General features: G+C 34.2%; 1 protein-coding gene across 1 annotated transcript in view; it reads left to right on the top strand.

The window, feature by feature from the left end:
• The window catches only part of LOC132949958 (headcase protein), a 52,763-nt gene extending 43,313 nt beyond the window's left edge, over window positions 1–9,450 (top strand). The window contains 3 exon segments of the mRNA XM_061021094.1: window positions 2,426–2,482; window positions 2,484–2,615; window positions 3,379–9,450. Coding sequence (XP_060877077.1) covers window positions 2,426–2,482; window positions 2,484–2,615; window positions 3,379–3,531 — 342 coding nt within the window. The 3' untranslated portion in view covers window positions 3,532–9,450.
• Window positions 9,451–20,418: the final 10,968 nt, after the last annotated feature.

The following is a 20,418-nucleotide window of genomic DNA, read 5'->3' as shown; positions in this document are numbered from 1 at the left end:
CATCGTATTATACATTACAATGGTGATCTGTCACTTATTTCCGAAGCTTCTACGAGGCTGCTATATTCTATAACACAAGTTATCTTTGGTTTGTATATATTTTTTATCCCTGAAAACACTCGTTGGATAAAGTAAATGTTTATCGGTTTCCCGTATAGTATACACGCAAACGTTCGAAAATATTGTTTTTTTTTACCCTCCCGTGGATTACGAACAGTGATCTCGACTTTGTTCTCGGCAGTATGGAGAGTGGTGTGTGTTGAACAAACAAGTTTTTACTCCGAGGGCTGTTTCTTTTTAAGCCGCTCGCTTTTCTAATTAATTACGCTCCGGTTGGCTTTTTTAAACGCAAATAACGAGACATCATCATCATCATCGCCAACGACGACGACCTTCGCTTTCGCCGTCGGTGTTGGGTGTAGTGGTGGTTGTCGGTGTATCCGTCTCGTTTCGGCAAAGGGGTGCCGTGCATCGCCCGCGTTCCAATTAAAAAGTTCGTCTCTCTACACAATATCAAAAACCGTCGTTGCATAAATATGTGCATATATAAATATAAGTATAAGATTTTCGGTGTTTTTTGGAACGTCTTTTTCGGTGTGTTTACGGAGAGACGTTGGAGATACCGAGAAAGAGGAGAGAGCTCAATGAAGACGTCATTCTTCTTATATAATACTATACCGTCAGCAGTGGGGGGCCTACTCGCTGGTTTTGTTCGTGTGTGTGTGTGTGTGTGCGCAGGTGTTCTGTGGCTGCCACACGAGTAAACACGAGGTAAAAAGGCAAACATCTACCAGGTTTATAATTAAAACCTACCCCCTCCCCTCGGAGTTTAGTTAGTGTTGTTTGTACACTGCTCCTCCTCCGGTTGGATTTCGATTTCGAAATGAACATTCTTATTATCCGCCTCGTGCTGCCGCCGCCGCAATGTCGTTTTATTTTCGTATCCATTTCGTCGACGACGCGTTGTTCCTGCACATTTTCGTCGATTTCGTTGGCCACTGCACGCGGCTAACTCACAAGAAATTATTTTTGTATTTTGGACGAGTACACCTCGTTAATATCAATTATCGACGACAACCCACAGAGGGAAGCGGAAAAGAGAAAGAGAGACCGAGAGAGATGTATTTAGATAGCCAGACAAAGAGATTTCCGAAAGAATTTTTTAATGGTGCTACTTTGCCCGAAACAGTAGTCTCGTAATGACGTTAATAGCTGATCGTCTTTCAGTTTTTTTTAACGATCTTTTTTCCGTTTATATCCAAATCTTATTTTCTGAACTACTCGATATACATTAGGTTAATGTATTAAAACCTAATTATCAGTTATGAATATATGACCTAGCATGGTATTCATGAAAAGTCGCCGCCGGTTATATTAAAATAATATTATATTCCTATTTCTTTATCCCGACTAATTAAATATCTACCAAAACAATAAATAAACAAATCGCGTAAAGATATGTGTTGGTTTACGTTTTTTTTACTCAAAATTATGTTTGTTGTTGTTGGTCTGGTTTTTTTTTTTTTTTTTGTTAGCGAAAAATTTGAACTACGTTGTGTATTATAGCCTTTATATTTATATCTACGTCCATATAATATACTTCGGAGCCGGTTTCTTTACTTTTGCTGACGGCGTATTGTGTGTGTGTGTATTCTATCTCTGGTCATCGCGTAATTACAGTGAAGACTGAACCTCGTTTTCCCCTTAAACATTGAAAATCGCTTTCGTTATTTGTCTAATGGAACTTCTCTCGCTGCGATTTTCTACCCCGCACACACACACACACTGCCACCGCTATGGGTTTCCGTAGAAGGTTCGGCGGTGGTGGCGTTTTTTTCTCCATTCTCTCCGAACATGTCGATTTCGGATTTCCCATTAAACGTTGCAATGTTTCCGCTTCGCAGTGCGTGCCGCCGCGCATTTCTTAGGAAAACAACCTTAGGAAACCATCCGGTTTTTGTCCCTCCGCCACGCCACCGTCGTCGCGCTCACCTTCTACCGTCGGTACGTTTTTAATGATTTCGCCCGCGGCTGAGTAGTGTGCGGTATGCGTATTGCTTAACACACACACACACACACTCGCTCAAAAGAAAAAGTACACTCGGGAGACGGGGAATAAGAATCGTGTACAGAAATAATCGAGCGAGCTCAGAAATCATTATTATAAAGAACTTACGTCGGCGGCGGTGGTGCGTGAAAAGGGCGTTTATTATTATATTGCCGAGGCTACGCCGCAGGGGTAGTTTTTCCGACAGACCCGGCCGCCGCCACGCGTAATACTTTGATATGGGGTGGTTCGGTGCAGGATCCAAGACTTTTTAGCATAATGTTTTTATGCCGCTCATAAACTTGGGTGTTTTTTTTTTTTTAGTTTTTATCGCTTATGTCTCACGCCCGTCCGTTTTTTTTCGTATTGTGCCCGCAGGTGAAAAACGAAGGACGAGCTCTGTTCCTGAACGCCGTCTGCATGAAATGTCTGGACGGAAAAAGACGCTGACCGGAAGCTGTGTTGCCGATTCTGCGCCACCCAATGGGACGGTTCGTCACTCATTATGGGCACCATGTACGCGTACGACGTGTTCGCCGCCATGCCGTGTTGCAATGAACGACTCAAGGTGTGTACACGCTCTAAAATGTTCAATTTATGTGATTATAATTAATCTCTACAGACAATATTATTTAATAATATTGTACTTTTAAAATGGTTATCGCAAATTAATTTTTGTCTGTAATCTGTCATCGACTGCGCCCCAATATACAGTACTAAGTAGGTAGTTGTTCGAACACTATAATAAATTGGACCGAGCGATCTCTTTTCGTCACAAACAACAACCCTTTTTCGGCTGGAGGGTATATAGCATGCCAGTTGGTGGGCAGGGGTTATATAAAAAGGGGTAAATGCCGGATTGGCTGCCGCGTGTATAGTGAAAGTAATTATGCAGTATTAAGCAGACTTTCATAATTCTCTCGTCGCGTTGTTCAGCTAATTAATTTGCGTCACCAAAATGATGCTGTACAAGCCTGCAAGCGCGTCTATATACACCAAGTAGGATGGATTTTAAAACGGCCTTTGAAGTCGAAAAATAATTTGCGCACGTCTCCGCCATCACCTTTAACCAGACGTGTGATTTTACGTTAAGCGTACACGTTAACCCAACACGATACTTTCACGAGTGCCTTTTAATAATAAATTAAAATCCCTTTCGAAAATCCAAACTTGGTAGCTTAACAACGTTTCGACAAGTATAATATATACGCGAAAAATATAGTCGAAAAAGAACTTCAAAGTCCTGCCCCGCCGCCATGCTCTACGTGTATTTATTTATATCTAAGTATATTGTTTTCTAAATTGTTGTTTCTGTCCTTGTGTTTGCACAGTGCAATGGCTGTCAGAAAGCATTGATGTTGTCGCACCAACGACTGAACTTCTACAGCGATTATAGCCGCAAAGTCACCTGCCCGCACTGCACTTCCGTCGACTATCACTTTGTCAAGCCGCTCGCGGTGTACTACACCCGACAGTGGCCATAACATACGGCCACGGTCCCGGCCACAATGGTCGGGGCCGGTGGCCGCCTACCGGCAGCCACCGCCGTCGCCGCACCAGCGGTGATTTGCTCCTCGTCGGCAGTCGCCGTCACCCCGCCGGCCGTGCTCCAACAGCAACAGCAACAAAATCATCAGCACCTGCAACAGATGCAACAACAACAGCAACAGCAACAGCACGCGCCGCCCGATTACACTTCGGTGGCCATCGAAAAGCTGCTCCATTCCATATGGGACACCAAAGTCAACGACATCATGGCGGCCATCAACCACTTGGGTTTGGTCTGAACTATATATAAATGCAGTCGAGTGTATAAAAAAACCGAAACGGCTTTTTCATCTTTTCAAAAAACAAAAAACAAAAAAAAAACAAGGTGTTCTTTATTATTATTATTTGTTCGTAGTTGTTTTATTATTATTATTATTATTACGTTTGTGGTTTTTTTTTAAATGAAAAAAAACATTGAAATAATCATTATTCATAAGATTTTAATTATTATTAGGTGTTAGTGATTTTCAAAGAAAAGACGTCGTAATGTAATTTTTTTCTTGTTAAAAAATTTTGTACAGCGGTCCCCGTTAAAAAAAAATTAAAAAAAAAAAATTCAAAATATAAAAAAATTAACCAAATAATTATAATAATAATATTATGTAATGGGATGATATTATTATATACCAATATATGAGACTTCGAGCGGGCCCTATCGACAGCTTTTCCTCGTCCGCCCGCCAGCCCGCCACGACGAGAACACCATCTTCCGTTTTTTCGATTTCGACGGACGATTCGTCGGAGGCGTTTTGTGTACGTATGTATGACATTTTTTAGTTCTTTTTGTATAGTTCGATATTTAAAAAAGTTCAAAAGAGTTGAAAATATTAATTTTGGTTCTTATATAGTAAATTTGACACGACGGTGTGCGCAGAACCTAATATTGTTTTTTGTTTCACGATGTCCTATATCATTAGTGTTGGTTGTTAATGTCTTTAAAAAAAATAATTCTCGCGATCGGGTTTTTTTTTTTTACGGACCGCTGTCTGTCTTGCGGAGTAGCTTATAATCATAAATAATTGTAGTCGTGCACGGTTTTTCGCTAACGATCGACGGTGTGGCGATGGCGGGCGGGAGAAACGTCGTCTGCGGTGGTGTGTGATATTAATTCGTCGTGGTGTCGTCGATTCTCGTCGACGTCCGGCGGGTTTAATTATTATTATTATTTATATTATTATATTATGTATGATAATATTCTTTAGAACAACAGTACAACATATTATATAATTGATTAATTATTGATAAATACGTAGAGTACAATTATTAAAAGTAATGGAATAATATATTATTATTAACGATATATATGGATAATATTATATAATAAAAAATAATATCACGTTTGAGCTATCTAAAAAAACCTATACGATAATTTTACCTATCTGTATGTTGTCTACGTAGACGCCCACGCACACGGCCGTACCTAACCTTAACGATATTATTATTATTATTATTACTATTATCGTTTTGTGTGTGCGCCCATTGTGCGTGCGTATTTAATGTATGACGCGTGTGTGTAACGTGTTTGTGGTTATTATAATAGACACACGCGACATTATATTTATTATTATTATTATTATTATTATTATTATTATTATGTATTCTTGCTCTGATGCTCAATTACGCGCTACCTCTTGTTTTGTTTACCAATCGTACTATATGTTAATTAACAAAGTAACAAAGAAAGGAACAGTTTTTAACGTGTGTGTTATATTATACTTATACAAAAATCTCGAGATTTAAAATTACCTAATAATATATAGTATACGGTTTTTTTTTTCGTTTTTGGGTGTTTCGTTTTGATTTCAAATCCATCGTCATCATCATAATCATAATTTTTGTTATTATTTTGATTTAAATTTTTTTTTTTTGTCGATTTTGATCAACTCGGGGGTCAGAAGTTATATTATAATACAAAAGAAAAAAAAATACAAATACAAATCGTTGTTTAAAAATACCTAAGCTACCTCGGGTTTCATTTGTCTCACGGAAATGAATACTCTTTAGTTAATTTTTTTTTAACTCATTTTAGCCCAAGTTGAGTTGTTTTGGTTTCTATATTATACTTCTTTCCTTTATTTATATTATTTGATATTGTTAATGTATACATATATTGTGAATCGTGATTTTTTTATGCTTTATGTTTTGTTATTATGCACTAATAGTACAACATTAAACAAATTATGTTTTTAATTAATGATTATTTATATAGTCTAAATGAGTAGGTTTATAAATTTTAAAAAAAGTAAGGGAGAAAAAAACAAAAAAAAACGGAACGGATCGTACAAATGGAAATACTTCATTAATTGATATTATTAGCAATATTATATCTATATATAATATTACGTGGATTTTTTGTATTATCGGCGAAAAATTTTGACTATTTTAAACAAATTAAATCGTATTTCTAGGAGAGTTTTTTTATTTGTTCGACGCATTTGGATTGTCGCTGTGTTATTATTCTATATACATTTTTTTTTCTTTTCGACATACTCTGTCAGTACCTGTTCATTAAAAAAATAAAAAATAAAAAATAAAAAAAAACATTATTTTGTTTAACTCGTTACAGCGCATTTGTTAGTGTATAGATAGTGTTACATGAGTGAGAAAAGAAGATAGAAAAAGAGAGGGAGTATAAAAAACTCACTTTTTCATAATATCATATTTTTCACCCCGTGTATTACGATATTATAGTATATTATATATTATATGATGTAATCGCTATAGTATTAGATTTTAACCCCCCATTATTCCCCCGTGTACAGTTATTATATTGTGTATTTTTATTATTATTATTCTCATCATCATCATCATCATCATTATTTTATTTATTATTATTAATTATTATTATCATGATGTATGTGTAAAGAAATTTCTTTTAATTTTTTTCATCGGGTCTCGAATCCCGTTGAGAATTTTTTTTTTAATAATTTTTTGTAGAGTTTTTCTGAGTGGTTTGCGTTTTGTGTAATATTTCTAAGGGCTTTAATAAGAAAGAACAACATATACCTTCAATAAAATAAATAGTTTTATTTTCAATATTGATGATTTGCATACATTTTATTATCTACTATTAATTATTTTTATTTTTTTGAACGAGAGAAAAGTACTCGAAATTTTTAGTTTTGCATTCTAGTCAGAGTCGAAATTTTAATAAAAATCGAAAATCATTAAATATATTATACGCATACATATATTTAAAACAAATAATTCGAACTACCTATTTTATAGTTTTTATTACACATTTTGTTTTTATTTTTAGCACTTTTTTTGTTAGCATTTTTGATTTTAGTTAATTTTTTTCCTTGCGAGTGTATTTATATAGCAATAGTTAGAATTTTTGGTGACGGTGTCACGGTTTTTATTTTTATTTGCCTTACAATTTTATTTGAACTCGCTCTTTAGTAAGTAAATTAGTATGTCAGGTCCGAAGCTATAATAAGGAGACGAGAGTCTTGTAACTATAGTTATGTCTCGATTCCCGCTCTCGGAGGAGGAGGAGGAGGAGGACTGCGAACGCGTCATGTAGACTTGCCCAAAAATGTGTTCAAAATTGTAAAAAGTACTTACGTATTATGACCGGGGGGTGTGGGGAGGGTAAAACATATTCTCGATGATAGGCCCGCGGGATGTGTATCAATAAATGCTCAATAATTATAAAAACAAGTAAATAATGAATAATCTTTTCAAAAATAAACGTTTTGACGTGTAGTACTGGGCGATTCTATTATTACGGTATTTGTCGAGTAAAAAAGATAATTAATATTAAATACCACCACCCACCTGTCTCCCGACAAATAAACGGCCAAGCAGCGTTTACGGATTTAATCTAGTCGTGTGACCCGCGTAAGTACACCCACTGTAATCGGTTACCACATATTTGCAGCCCCACACTCACACTATGGTGTCTTCATTTATTACGTTACTGCGATCTTATAACGTTTTATTATTCTTTTTCTGCGCGTGTCTTATAATATTCAAAACAAAACGCGTTTTTTCAGTCGCTCCTCCCCCCCCCCCTCCCTGCAATGGGCCGCAGACTCCTTGTATATTAAGAGTTTTTTCGTTTTCGTTCCGACTTCTCTTCGTTTAGTGAAATTGTTTTCACATGGTCTTCGCTTCAAATTCGTCAACGTGCATCGTGTATCTTATCGTTTTTTTTTTTTTTTTTATATATATCTTTAATCAACAAGTAGTAAAATATGATTTTAGGTTTTTTTTCAAAAATAATATATATATAAATGTGTATAGACATTAGGGTGTTTAGATTATAGTGAGTGAATTATGTATCATAACGATTATATTATATAAATATATACTTTAACATAATAACTTTAATATAATATTGTGTATGGTATTTAAAGATAATATAATAAAATATAAAATTAAAAATTTTTAACTAATAAATAGGTACGATATAATTATATATAATATTATTTATGTGTATTGAAAAATCGTCGGTTCAAAGTACAAAAACTTAAAATATAAAAAAAAATAACAATAATCACCTGTCCACTATGTGTTTAGACACCTATATTTATATTATATTATTATATATTATAAAAAAAAAAATGTTGAATTTTATTCAGAAGTGTAAAAGTGTTGGTGTAGAACGGAGATTAGTGTTATACAAATTAATAAACTATATGAGGCCTAATATTGAAGGGGCGTTTTTTTATTATTTTTTTTTATATAGACGGTCAGGACTCAGATTCTTCCCTCTCGATTTTTTTTTTAAATTATTATTATTATAAACATTTTACAAATACATATATTTATATTTATATATAAACGGTAAAGTTTCAACAAGAAGTCTACGAAGTCTGGCAGGAAACATCCTATGTTTATTATTTGTTTTCAATTTTTTTTTTTTTTATGATTATTATTATTATTTATATTAATATTATTTTAGATAATTTGTTACGCATTCGTTTTTATATTACCAATTCATTGTAGAGATTTTCTCGAGGAGTATTTTTTATTATTATTATTATTATTATTATTATATATATTTTTTTTTGTTTTGCTTTCATATAATAAACATGAGATACATAAATATTATTTATGTATAATTATTAAAGAAAAAAAACATAATTCGTTGTGTTTTTCGCGCGTCTGTGTACCTATAAAGACACGACGACGAAGACCTGCGCAACGTCGTTTCCGGTGTTTGGGTTTTCACTGCAGTGTGCTCTCTGTGAATACCTCGAAAAAGAATGTTCCTAAATTGTTTTACTTTCCTGACGAGAATAATAATAAAGTGTGCGGTTTTTTTTTTTGGTTTTTTTTCGTGGTCCCCGATTATAAGATTATATTATTATTATGATTATTATGAACTGTATTAGTCGCGCGCGATTTGTGTATTGTAAACATATAAGGCCGATGACGATGACGACGACTTTTGTGTGTGTCGTTCGACTATCGTTTTTCGACCCTATTGTGTGCACTATATACACTTACGTACAATATTATGTATGATGCCCCCGCCCCCGGAATTCCTGTTTCTCTTCCGCGAATGATTTTAATGTTTAACATATTAATATAATATAATATAATATTATGCAGTATATGATATTGTGTTTTTGATGTTTCATATTATTTTGTTTTAATCATTATTATTATTATTATTATTATTATTATTATTATTACAATATATATTTTTTTTTTTTTAGTCGACTTAGAGCGTGGATGATTATATATAATTTATTTACGTGGGGACTGGAGATCGCACTACGTTACGTAATAATAATTGTAATCATTAATATTATATATCACAATAATAATAATTAATATTATTTATGCTATTATTATATTATGTCGAACGATTACAATGTTAGAATAAAACAGTTTATTATTCACGATCGTCGTATTTGTTTATTTGTGTTTGTTGTTATTCTTCTCTTTAACTCCTTTCCTATAGTGTTGTGAGATCCTCTAACAATTGATTATTCAATTCAAAATCTCTTTATCTCGAAGCAAGCGGTCAAAGGATATCCGATGTGCGGCCAATGGTGGTGAGTATATGCATAGTAGAGGCACCAGTCGGCGGACGAATTTTCCAGTGTCGCCTTTTAAATTGTTCGTTGGTTTTTACTAAAATCTTCACCCGAGCTTCTCGATCGAAAAAAGTAAATAAAAACTAGGTACTTACAAAATGTTTTATTTTTATAACAAATATTATTATTTTGGTGATGATTATATTATATTAGACCATTAATTGCGGGCCTTAATTTGCCTCGCCGGTCTAATCAGTTTTCGTAGGAGAAGAGTAAGCACAAAAAAGTTAGTATTAAAATATTATACTGAAACTACTTCCATTATATTATATAATATTGAGTTCACATAAAATTGTACTTTTTCTTAATCGAGTAAAATTATTAAAATAATACCACCACAATGAAAAAAAAAATTAATTATTTCAAAATGTTTTGCTTATTAAATCTATACCTACTTCCAACGCACGTAACGTAATTATATATTAACATCAAAACACCGATAGAATAATTATGTGCTGCTTTTGATTGTTGCGGAACATTACTAAAAGTAACGAAATTACATTTTATAAGAAACACGGCAGACGAAAAACATGAATGCAAATTTATATATAATTACATAGATATTTACCGTGTTTTTTAGTTAGTTTAAGTCTAAAATATCAGTCGTGGTTAATAATTACCACTGAAATAACATTTTACCCGCGGCACTCACGCTACTACATCAAATGTTGCCTATATGCAACCCCTTAAAAACTGTAAGTTTTCAACTAAAAACGTTACTCTCATATTTTATGAACAAATTATATTATTAAACCATCTTGTATGTCATTTATTTTTCATGATGTATACAGGGTGTAACGGATAGAACTGACTTTTGGAATAACTTTTGTTCTAATCAATATTAACCTAACTTCATGGTCATTAGCCTGTGTTTATAATTATTATGCGTTAAAGGAGTTTGTCCCATGACAAATCCATTGCAGTCGGCGATCACTATCGATGTTTAAAATATAAATAATTATACTATTATGCCGTAGGCTGTATAGGTCATTGATAATTTAATACGTTTTTTTGTATTATTTGAGATAGTGGAGTCTGTACAAATGTCAGGTATTTTATTCTTTTAAAATGCTTCAATTATTTTTTAGCTCGTATAGTCGTATACCTACCAATTTTAATCTGTTTTTACACTTGGAATATTTTTTTATTTCTCGGACAGTATAAATTGTCACGATATAACGGTCTATATTTATTTTCCTTATATTTAAATAAAAATTGTTTTCAATTGGTAGGTCAGTATTAATTAATGCAAAACCTCAAGTTGGTGGTTAGTAGGTTGTAGGTATGTTTCCGTGTTTTGGCACGAAAGTGAGTAGGCAATAATAATTTGATTATTTTTAATTTTTATAATATTGGAAAATATACTGTATTTATGAAATATAGTCATTACTCACGTCTCATTTACTCATTACTCACCTATTTTGATTTATGCTGGGTCGTCCGTGTTTCTATATAATAATATAATATACTAGTGATCCGTAGATCCACAAGTAGTGCCGAGTGGTGTTATTTTCATCTTGATAATATGTAACGGTCCGACGGTGTATATTTAGATGAAATCTGATCAGAAAATTAAATGTCCAACGACCGATGTCGACTGTAGTCACGGGACTGTGTGTAATGCGTACGATGTGGGGCAGCATAATTTCCCGGACCCCAGTTAATTGATCTTAATGCTTCTAAATATAGTTTGCTTTGGAACCCAAAAAGTTTAAATCCAGTCCAGATATTGAATAGACTATTCAAAAACTATGATATTATTATATTATAAATCAGAGTAATATTCATATTGCCATAATGGTTCATATGAACAACAATTTACTAAGTATTTGAGTGCCATCGACATGATAATATTCAATAGGTATCGCATGTTAAAATCAACAATATACATATTATGACATAAATACTACGATTTCGTAAATACATGCGTTGAGCGGCAATCATCACAGAGTCATTTTCTTGGCTGATCGCATCCGCGGCGATGTTCGCGGCCAGGGAAGGCGGAGTAGGTTTGCAGATCGTACACGCCGTCGTCCTTTTAGTTTTGGCGCTTTGTTATTATGATTATTGCCTTTACATAAGCATCGTTAGGTTATGTACTACCTCATACCTGTCTGCAGTTTTCCCGGTTACTTAAATATAATGGGTACTTACATTTCTGCCGGAATCGTTGCAGCGTGGAAACACGGCCGAGCCTGCAGATAATAACGACGTCACACCGGCCGGACAGGCACGATCGCAGAAAATCGTCCCCGTGAGACTCCTAAGTCCTAAGAATAATAATTATCACCCCCTTGGCAGGGCGTTTCGTCCGTACTTAATGTCGTCCGTCGTCGTGTGTACCTTTATTATTGTAATATTGTTATGCATAGCTAGGTGGTGTGGGGAGGGCTTGTAGCTGAAAAATGAGCTTTCGGTTTGAACTTCACGTAGTCGTGCGCAGATCAGAAAAGCAGGTAGTGCATATTGTCCACAAGTTCTACCCTGTGCCGAAAAACAATTTATAACTATCATCAACAACATAAAATACCTAATTTTTATAAATCATATCTGATTTTATTAAAAGTAGTCATACAATTATTATCTATATTTTGTTTAGATTAAAAAAAAAATGCAGTGATGAGGACTTCAAAAAATTTCTATAGACTAGAAGACGTTCTCAAATTTTTCATGGTATGATTCATTTTTGAAAATGTTAATATGTTAATGACCCACATGCCACAACATACCGATGACCTTTTTGTCCATCATTAATTTGTTTTATTTTTTAATCGCTTCCTTTATAATAATTTATAGTCTGATCGCTGTAAACTCAAAATCGATAACGATGAAAATAAATTCGGATATCAACGAAAAGCATAGGCACAATTTGGAGGGGGACTTGGAGGGACTTAGCTCCACCAATATTAAAATTATCCCCTCCAAAAATTTGAATTTTATTTCGTTGCAACAACGACGTCGGCCGGAGTCAATATCGGATAATATTATGTAATATATTATTTAATTTATATGCTATAGACTATTATATAGTTTCACGGAAAATATTGTATCATATACTCATATTCATATTTATACATTATCTATACAGTATACTGTTTACATTATCATATACCTAGGTATTTTTTATTTTTATTATTTTTATTTTAGATATTTTATTTTTCTAACCGATTTGGCAAAACAGACTTTTTTGTTGTCGTGGTTACTTACTAACAAAACCATAATTATGATTCATAGATTTTCCTTGTAGAAGAAAAATATCGAGTAGTGTGCTATGGTTTATGTTTTTTTTTTAAAAATCTAGATCCCACGCACTTCGTTGCTCATAAAAATTGTGATTATTCAACTCCTTTTAGGTGTAAATCACTGCAGTAAGTGTAACCCAGCCACCCTGCAAGGTAGGCAATCCCACTAGGTAGGATCGCGGACAACGCCGATGAGCGGCTATATAAGTGCTACTCTGCAGCCACCTTGGTATAGGCAATGTGCGAACATTCGATTTAATGCATGCTTGTACCTGATCTGCCCGATTAACTAATGGCAACCAATAAAATAATAAATACTAATTTATACTCATTATTTCTCTAATAACCAATAGCAACCATTTGTAGACAACAATTTCCATCGTAAATCTCAAAATCCCTGTTTGATCATTTGCCCAGGTTTGATCCGACGAGTGTTGTAGGCTTACATTAAAATACATAGATACTTACGTAAATTACTGAATTAATGCGCGTCAATGGGTAGACTACACTATATAATATTATATAACAATTCCGGGAGATTATTATTAACCAACCAGTATTATGTCTATATTATAATATGGCCACCACTCATCACGCGAACACTTACTACTATAGTACTTACATTGCATCATGGTTCGGGGAACTGACTCGAAATAATTTAAAATTTTTTCCACTCGGTGTACCTGTAAAAAAAAAATTGCGTTTAATTTCTAAATTCTAAGCGGAGATTATTGATTTTACAATTATAATTGTTTTTTATTGTGTCTGACGTACTGTCCCCTTCTGTAGCAGTAATAGTATACGACTTGGATATATTCAACTTTGAGGGTGCAGGTTTTTGCTAGTAAATTGGATATTGTCGGTACTCGTGGGGATGGGGGGTTACACCGACCTATGTGCGTAAGCGCCACCCATTTTGTTACGATTTCGGATTTAGTTCGTTTATGTATGACGTATACGGTTGTAGCATTTTTCGCCCACCAGCGTGTTATAGGTGACGAAAGACGCGTCGATCAATATAACAGGTACAAAAGGCCGTACCCGTTTCGTGGAGTTAAAAAATACGAAAAAAAAAAAATCGTGGACGATTCGGACGTTGAGGGTCGCGTCAACGCGAATCGCCGAACCGCGATAACGACGCCCGGGACTTTGCAGCCAGGTGCGAGCGCTGTATTATAATAATACAATATATATTATATACATTTATATACTGAATCGTGTTATATATGCTCCGTATCGTCGGTCGCGGGCGCGTGGACCGTGGAAAAATTAATCCCTTTTTGGGCGCGCACGTGTGTGCAATGCATATATATATATATTTATCGCGTCGTATATATACATACACCTACCCCGCGCACCGCGATATTGTGTGCATAGGCGACGGGGCCGACGACGATTCGAGTGTGATACTATAATAATATATGCGCTGTAAAACCGGAAGCGCCGTACCGGAAAAACTGGGATTTAATTATATGGTTCTCGTGCATATATATATATGTGTGTGTGTGTGTGTGTGTGTGTGTGTGTGTGCGCGAGAGCGTCGGATGAGTGGTCTTTGGGGGGGGGGGGGGGGGTGGTACTCTGGGGGGGAGGCGGTCGAAACGCGTCCGGCGGATTTTCCAGACGGCCAGATTCCCGTGCAGCAGACCGCTCCGGCTTGCAGCACCCACGCCTCCGTCTCGTTGATGTGTATAAAATGTATGGCTACTTCCGCACCACACTCGCATCTTTCGAGCCACTAATTTCTCGCGTCGGTCAAACGATTCGTCGCCCTCTACGCATTCGAATCAATTATATGCGCCGAAAATAAAACGCATGCCGCCACATTTCGAGTGTCCGTATTATTATTATATGCATTATTATTCGTCTATACCGACAAACATTATGAAAATATATTGTATGAAAAATTGTCATGTCAAACACAATATTACGTCTTTTCCTCGATCGTGAATTCCATGATAGGTTCATATTATGTTATACGCATAATATGGAACTTTCAGTCCTGTGATTCAGCAAGCGTTTCCGGTTTATTTATCGCGTCTTGTGCAGACCAGCAGGAAGAACCATAATATTATCTATACACATTACACACAATATTATAATACATAGGTACACGCGCCGCTTGTACTGGTGATAACGCGCAGTGTCACAGGTAGTTAGAAATTTTTTCGGAAGTGAGCGTTGGGGGAGGGTTTCCAATATTTAATGACCTAAAAAGCATTTGCAACGTGTTCATATTGAAATATTTAAAAAATCAAACATAAAGTTTCGCTGTTGATCAACGTTTATTTAGTTTTGAATATATTCATATATTAGCGATTGGACGATTTAAATAGTTTTCAACAGATTCTGTTTAGACTGGTAAAGTTTACTATAGTTTCATTAACATATTTATATTTTGAAATAATATTCTTCAGGCCGTACTTGTAATGAATCTCAACTCTAAAAATAATTTACTGTACGCAATAATTATTTTCATTGTTCCATTTTTGTTTCTAAGGCTCAAGTTTTAAATTATTATTTTGTGATTGTAAATACAACTTTATATACCTATTGTTTTAAATTTTGTTTTCAACTTACAATGAAAAATTAATGGATGGTTGACATTTCGAGGTAGATAATGGGGCTTAAGCCAATTTTCCTCTGGCTACGCCACTGTGATAGTAGTTATCGCTGTTGTTGAAAAACTACAGTTATGTTGTTATGACTTGTGACTCATATCTACATCCACTAGCTTTCAAAATAAATTTTAGATTTTAGATTCATTATTTTGTAGGTATATTATAATAATAATATGTTTTTTATAAGCGATTTTGGCTGTGAGTAATAGTGTAATACACTGTACACTGTACAGAGGACATCGCAGGCCAGACAAAAGCATGCCCTATAGTAGGACTTTTGATAGTACACAACTCTTTGAAGTAAATACTTTAAATTTAGAAAGCTTAAACTAACAATAAAATAAATATAATATATATTATATAAGTAGGTAGTATTATTCGGCCATATAAGAGTAGGTAGTCAGCGTAGGAATATTGAACTGTTGTCTGTTATAGCGTACCTATATATTGTATACTCTATTGGTAATAGGTAATAACTAATTGGTAGTTACTATAATAAATAATAATTTACCTAGGTACACTAAATACCATAGTTTATTATGTGTCGTAAATGTTTCGTTGATTAAGTGAAGGTAAATATATTGTTTATATGCTATAAAAAATTGGGATATCTAGAACGTGAGTCAGCCTTTAGCCGAAAAAATTACGAGTTTGATAAGATTGCACGCGTAAATTAAAGTAGCTCGGTTTCGGCAATTACCTATGTTTTATATAAGTCGTGCACCTATATACCTAACTGTTATATAGGATAATTCAAATATATTTTATTCTACTCGAGAAAAGCCTGCTGTTTACAAAACTGTCTCGGCACCATTTAAATGTCGACAACTGACAATATAATTAAAGGTGAAATCGTGATTCAACGTCTAAATAAGTGAACTGGAAAATGAACGAAATTAGGCGATTTTTCGTATTTTTTAATCTAGAAAACGTGCGCGCACGACGATTACTTTTCGACTCTCTCGAGGCGTTCTATATTGGTAAGTCATTGTGAAAAACATGACGTCCAAAGGTCAGTCTAAACTTGACGGCGGACGGGTCAAGTCGATTATACTGCCAAGTTTAAATTCCACGTTTATTTAATCTCCGTTTCGAGTAATCAACGTTGTTCGGCTCGCTGGTATTTTATGTGATGTCTAACTGTGTAGGTATATAAAATAATAATATTGTAACCTGTGAGTTTTATTCATACTGAACCATACACTACACACCAGTAGACACATGTTGATTGGTGCTCAATATCTTTGTTTCAAGATTTGTTGTGTGCTTGTACTTATCACTCGTTATACATTAATATAATAGATTCGTTAAAATATAATATTGTGTAAGTATGCACCCCGATGGCTAATAATGAAATTGAGAATTTTTCAGAAGTTATATCATTTCACACGTATCATCGCGTTACATATAGGTACGCATGCGATATTCACTTGAATAATAGAGGGGCTCAAGCTAAATATGAACTCTGAGCATGTTACACCCAGGGACTAGAACCTTGATGATGTTTACAGTTCCGTTTCCGGTTTTTATTTAAATTTAGTTTTCGGTTTCTTTTCGGTTTTTTAAAAAATTAAAATTGCGGTTTCAGTTTTTATCGATTTTTAAAAAAATAAAAACTTCGGTTCCTGTTTTAGTTTTATATCTATGTAAGAAAAATCTAGTTCCGTTTCGGTTGTTTAAAAATTATAATACAATATTTGTATCGTCAATTGGCGTCAGTTATAATGGGTCAATATACATTTTCAACCAGATATCTTAACATTCGCTTAAGACTAAAGAGAGGACTAAATACGTAAACAAATTTACTCATCGCAATTATTTAATGTACAACACCGTTTCAAATAGGAAACCAAAAGTAATCTTAAAAACTTTTCCATAAAAGTATCGGTTCCAGTAAAGTTCCGGTTTTTAATTTAAATAATGGTTCTGGTGAGTTTCCTGTAGTATTAAAATTGATTTAAATAAGGGTTTCGTTGTGGTTCTGATTCCTAATATCCATAGGGTTCCGGTTCCAAAACCAGTTCTTTACGGCAAGGTTCTAGTCCCTTACACTCAAAAGGAGTTGAACAATCACAAAACCTAACAATAGCAAAGCATTGCCGTGTCAGCTAGTATATGATAAAACAATTAATAAGGTTAAGTTAGGTTAGGGTTAGGTTGGCACATGCTACATGGGGGCCAAGTGATAAACATGCGGCTCCCATGTAGTGGTTCAAACACAAAAAAAAGGTTAGGTAAGGTTAAGTTAGGTTAGGTGTTATTAAAACAAAAAAAAAACGATTGTATATTTATTTTATAAACTATCTTTTAATAATTTAATAAATCGATCTTTAGAAGCTTAGAACTGCTTATTGATCGGCACCAAGCTTCTATAATAATTTTATATACAACTTGGCAACATTTTAGGATTAGTCCCGTGTATTATTGTCAATATTTTAAATTTAAAATGTCTAGACCAACTAATTTCATTCAATGGTTTAAGATCAATGACCTTTTTCGAGTATATTATTGTTGTATCTTTGTATCTTATGTCATTTAAATATGAATGAGGTGCTCATTCATCGGATATAATAGTAGTGGTAACAATAAAATATAACAGGAATAACATTATCTACCAAAACGTAGGTCAAATTCAACAAAATATATGTAAATATGAATAAGATTTCTCCATTCGTCGGATATAATATTATCATAGTGAGTATATACCAACAATAAAGAGGTTACAATAGCATATATCATGAATAATATCATCTGAAATTATGTAGGTAGGTCAATCTTATTTTAACTACGAGTCACATATAATCCTACATAATATAAACATATATTACAAACTATGCGAATAACTTCTCATCTGAATATAGTCAAATAGTCAATAGCCAATAGTCAATAGTCAATAGTATCTTGGGCGATTGTAAACTCCGCCAGAATACCGGTCAAGATAAAAAGGTGATAATAGGTCTATGGTAAACTCCGCCAGTTTTATTTTCTTACCTATAATGGGTATATTATGTAAACTCCACCAATTTTATTTTTTTACCTGGTCATAGCTCACATTGCCACGTGCCTTCTCACATTAAATACGTTGACATCTATTGCGATGATATACGTCAAAATTTATAAAATATTGTCAAGGTTAGATCGATTCGTTAATAATTATTAATAATTTTATCTCCATATTATCTGAAATCAGGATTTCCAATGATGATATCGGCAGTAGGTGAGGTATACGTAAAGACGTATACTTTGACGAACATAATCATTCGTAGTCTGCGTGTCTCCGTGTATATTTCCGAACGAAATTTTGTAATTTCCGATACTTCCGATATTTGTATATGTCCGAATGAAATATGTCGCAAGAAAGTAATAATATAAAATTAATTACTGGTCAACGAGGCAATTTGTATTTAAAAATTATAAGTATAATAAAACTATAAAATACGCGTTTGGTGAAATAAAATGGAGGTGCAATAACAAAAATATTAATAACTATATTACCTATATTATATCAATTGTCTTATATCTTAGCTGTTAGGTTAGTAATTTTTATATATATTTTGGCTTGATTTTGACATATTTTATTTATTATTTACGTAACGGTTATATTTTAATGTGAACGATTATTAAAATAATGAATTTTTTTTTAATAATATATTATATTCATTTTTTAGTGCTACTTAATTTTCTTCAATGGCGGAGTTTACATGAACCTAATTTGACCTGTGTTTTTTTTCTGGCGGAGTTTACATGAACCCAATTTTACCTGTGTTCTTTTCTGGCGGAGTTTACACTAAAAAAAGGTACTCGTGGCGGAGTTTACATGCGACCAGCATCTTATATGGTTACTACTATAATATTTAGGTACTGCTTAACTGTAGTACCTATCCATATCGTGTTTAATATAAATCACTGGACACATTATTTTTCATATATTACCTACTCAAGTTTACTTATCAAAAATTAGAAATTTAACTTTTTAATTACTATACCTAAACATAAATAGGTCTATGGGTCATGAGTTTTTAAACCATTTTTTCTAGAGTTACTTAAATGAACTATGGTGATATGAATATTGTACCTCGCGCGAATCTAATACAGTGAGAGTTTTTCAAAATCATATTTCTATGAGAAAAGTTTTTGACGGAGACAAATATAATGTTGGACACTTTGCGTTGATATATACACCGTAAAATTGATAGGATCCTCGTGACGCGTTGTAACACAACGTATACAGTATACACATATAATGAAACTTCGTCGAAAGGGTTGTACAATATATACCCTCCGCTCGAAGGGTGACTTTTTTCCGTCAAACCTTTTTATTTCCACCAAAATTATAATAATGGAAGAAGCAGCGCTCATTCGTGTTGTCTACGTGTATAATGTGTATATATATATAAATGTATGCGGCGTAACCGAATTAGCCGCCGGGCGCCCGCGGAGAGAGTGTTTTGCCGCGCCCCCAAAATTGATATTATTATTGCTTCCGACGGTGTCGTCTCTTGTGCCCGGCTAATACAGACGTATAATTGCGTTTGTATCCGCGTAAATATTCATTAAACCACCGTTAACACCCTTTCGAATATGTACAAGTGAAGGTGGCAGCGGTAATGGTACGTTGGAGCTCGTTGTATATGTATATAATATGTATCTATATATAGTATCGATGATTACAGGCCGGCGGCGGCTAAGTCATCATCCCTTTGACGACGAGGTGCGAACCGATGGCGGACAAATCCGTTTTGCTCTCTGTGACACGACTCGAGTTTCGGTTTCCTTTATTAGCAGATAGCTGGTATCTGCAGGTACACACATATATCGGTATGATATGTACTCACACCATACTGCAGCACAGTGCACATACACACTTTGAGGGCTTTGTCGCCACTTAATAGCGCAGATGAACGGGC

The sequence above is a fragment of the Metopolophium dirhodum genome, chromosome 8 (genome assembly GCF_019925205.1).
Source record: "Metopolophium dirhodum isolate CAU chromosome 8, ASM1992520v1, whole genome shotgun sequence".
NCBI classification, from domain to species: Eukaryota; Metazoa; Arthropoda; class Insecta; order Hemiptera; family Aphididae; genus Metopolophium; species Metopolophium dirhodum.
The sequence above is the reverse complement of the archived record's forward strand: the minus strand, read 5'-3'. Positions and strand labels throughout refer to the sequence as shown.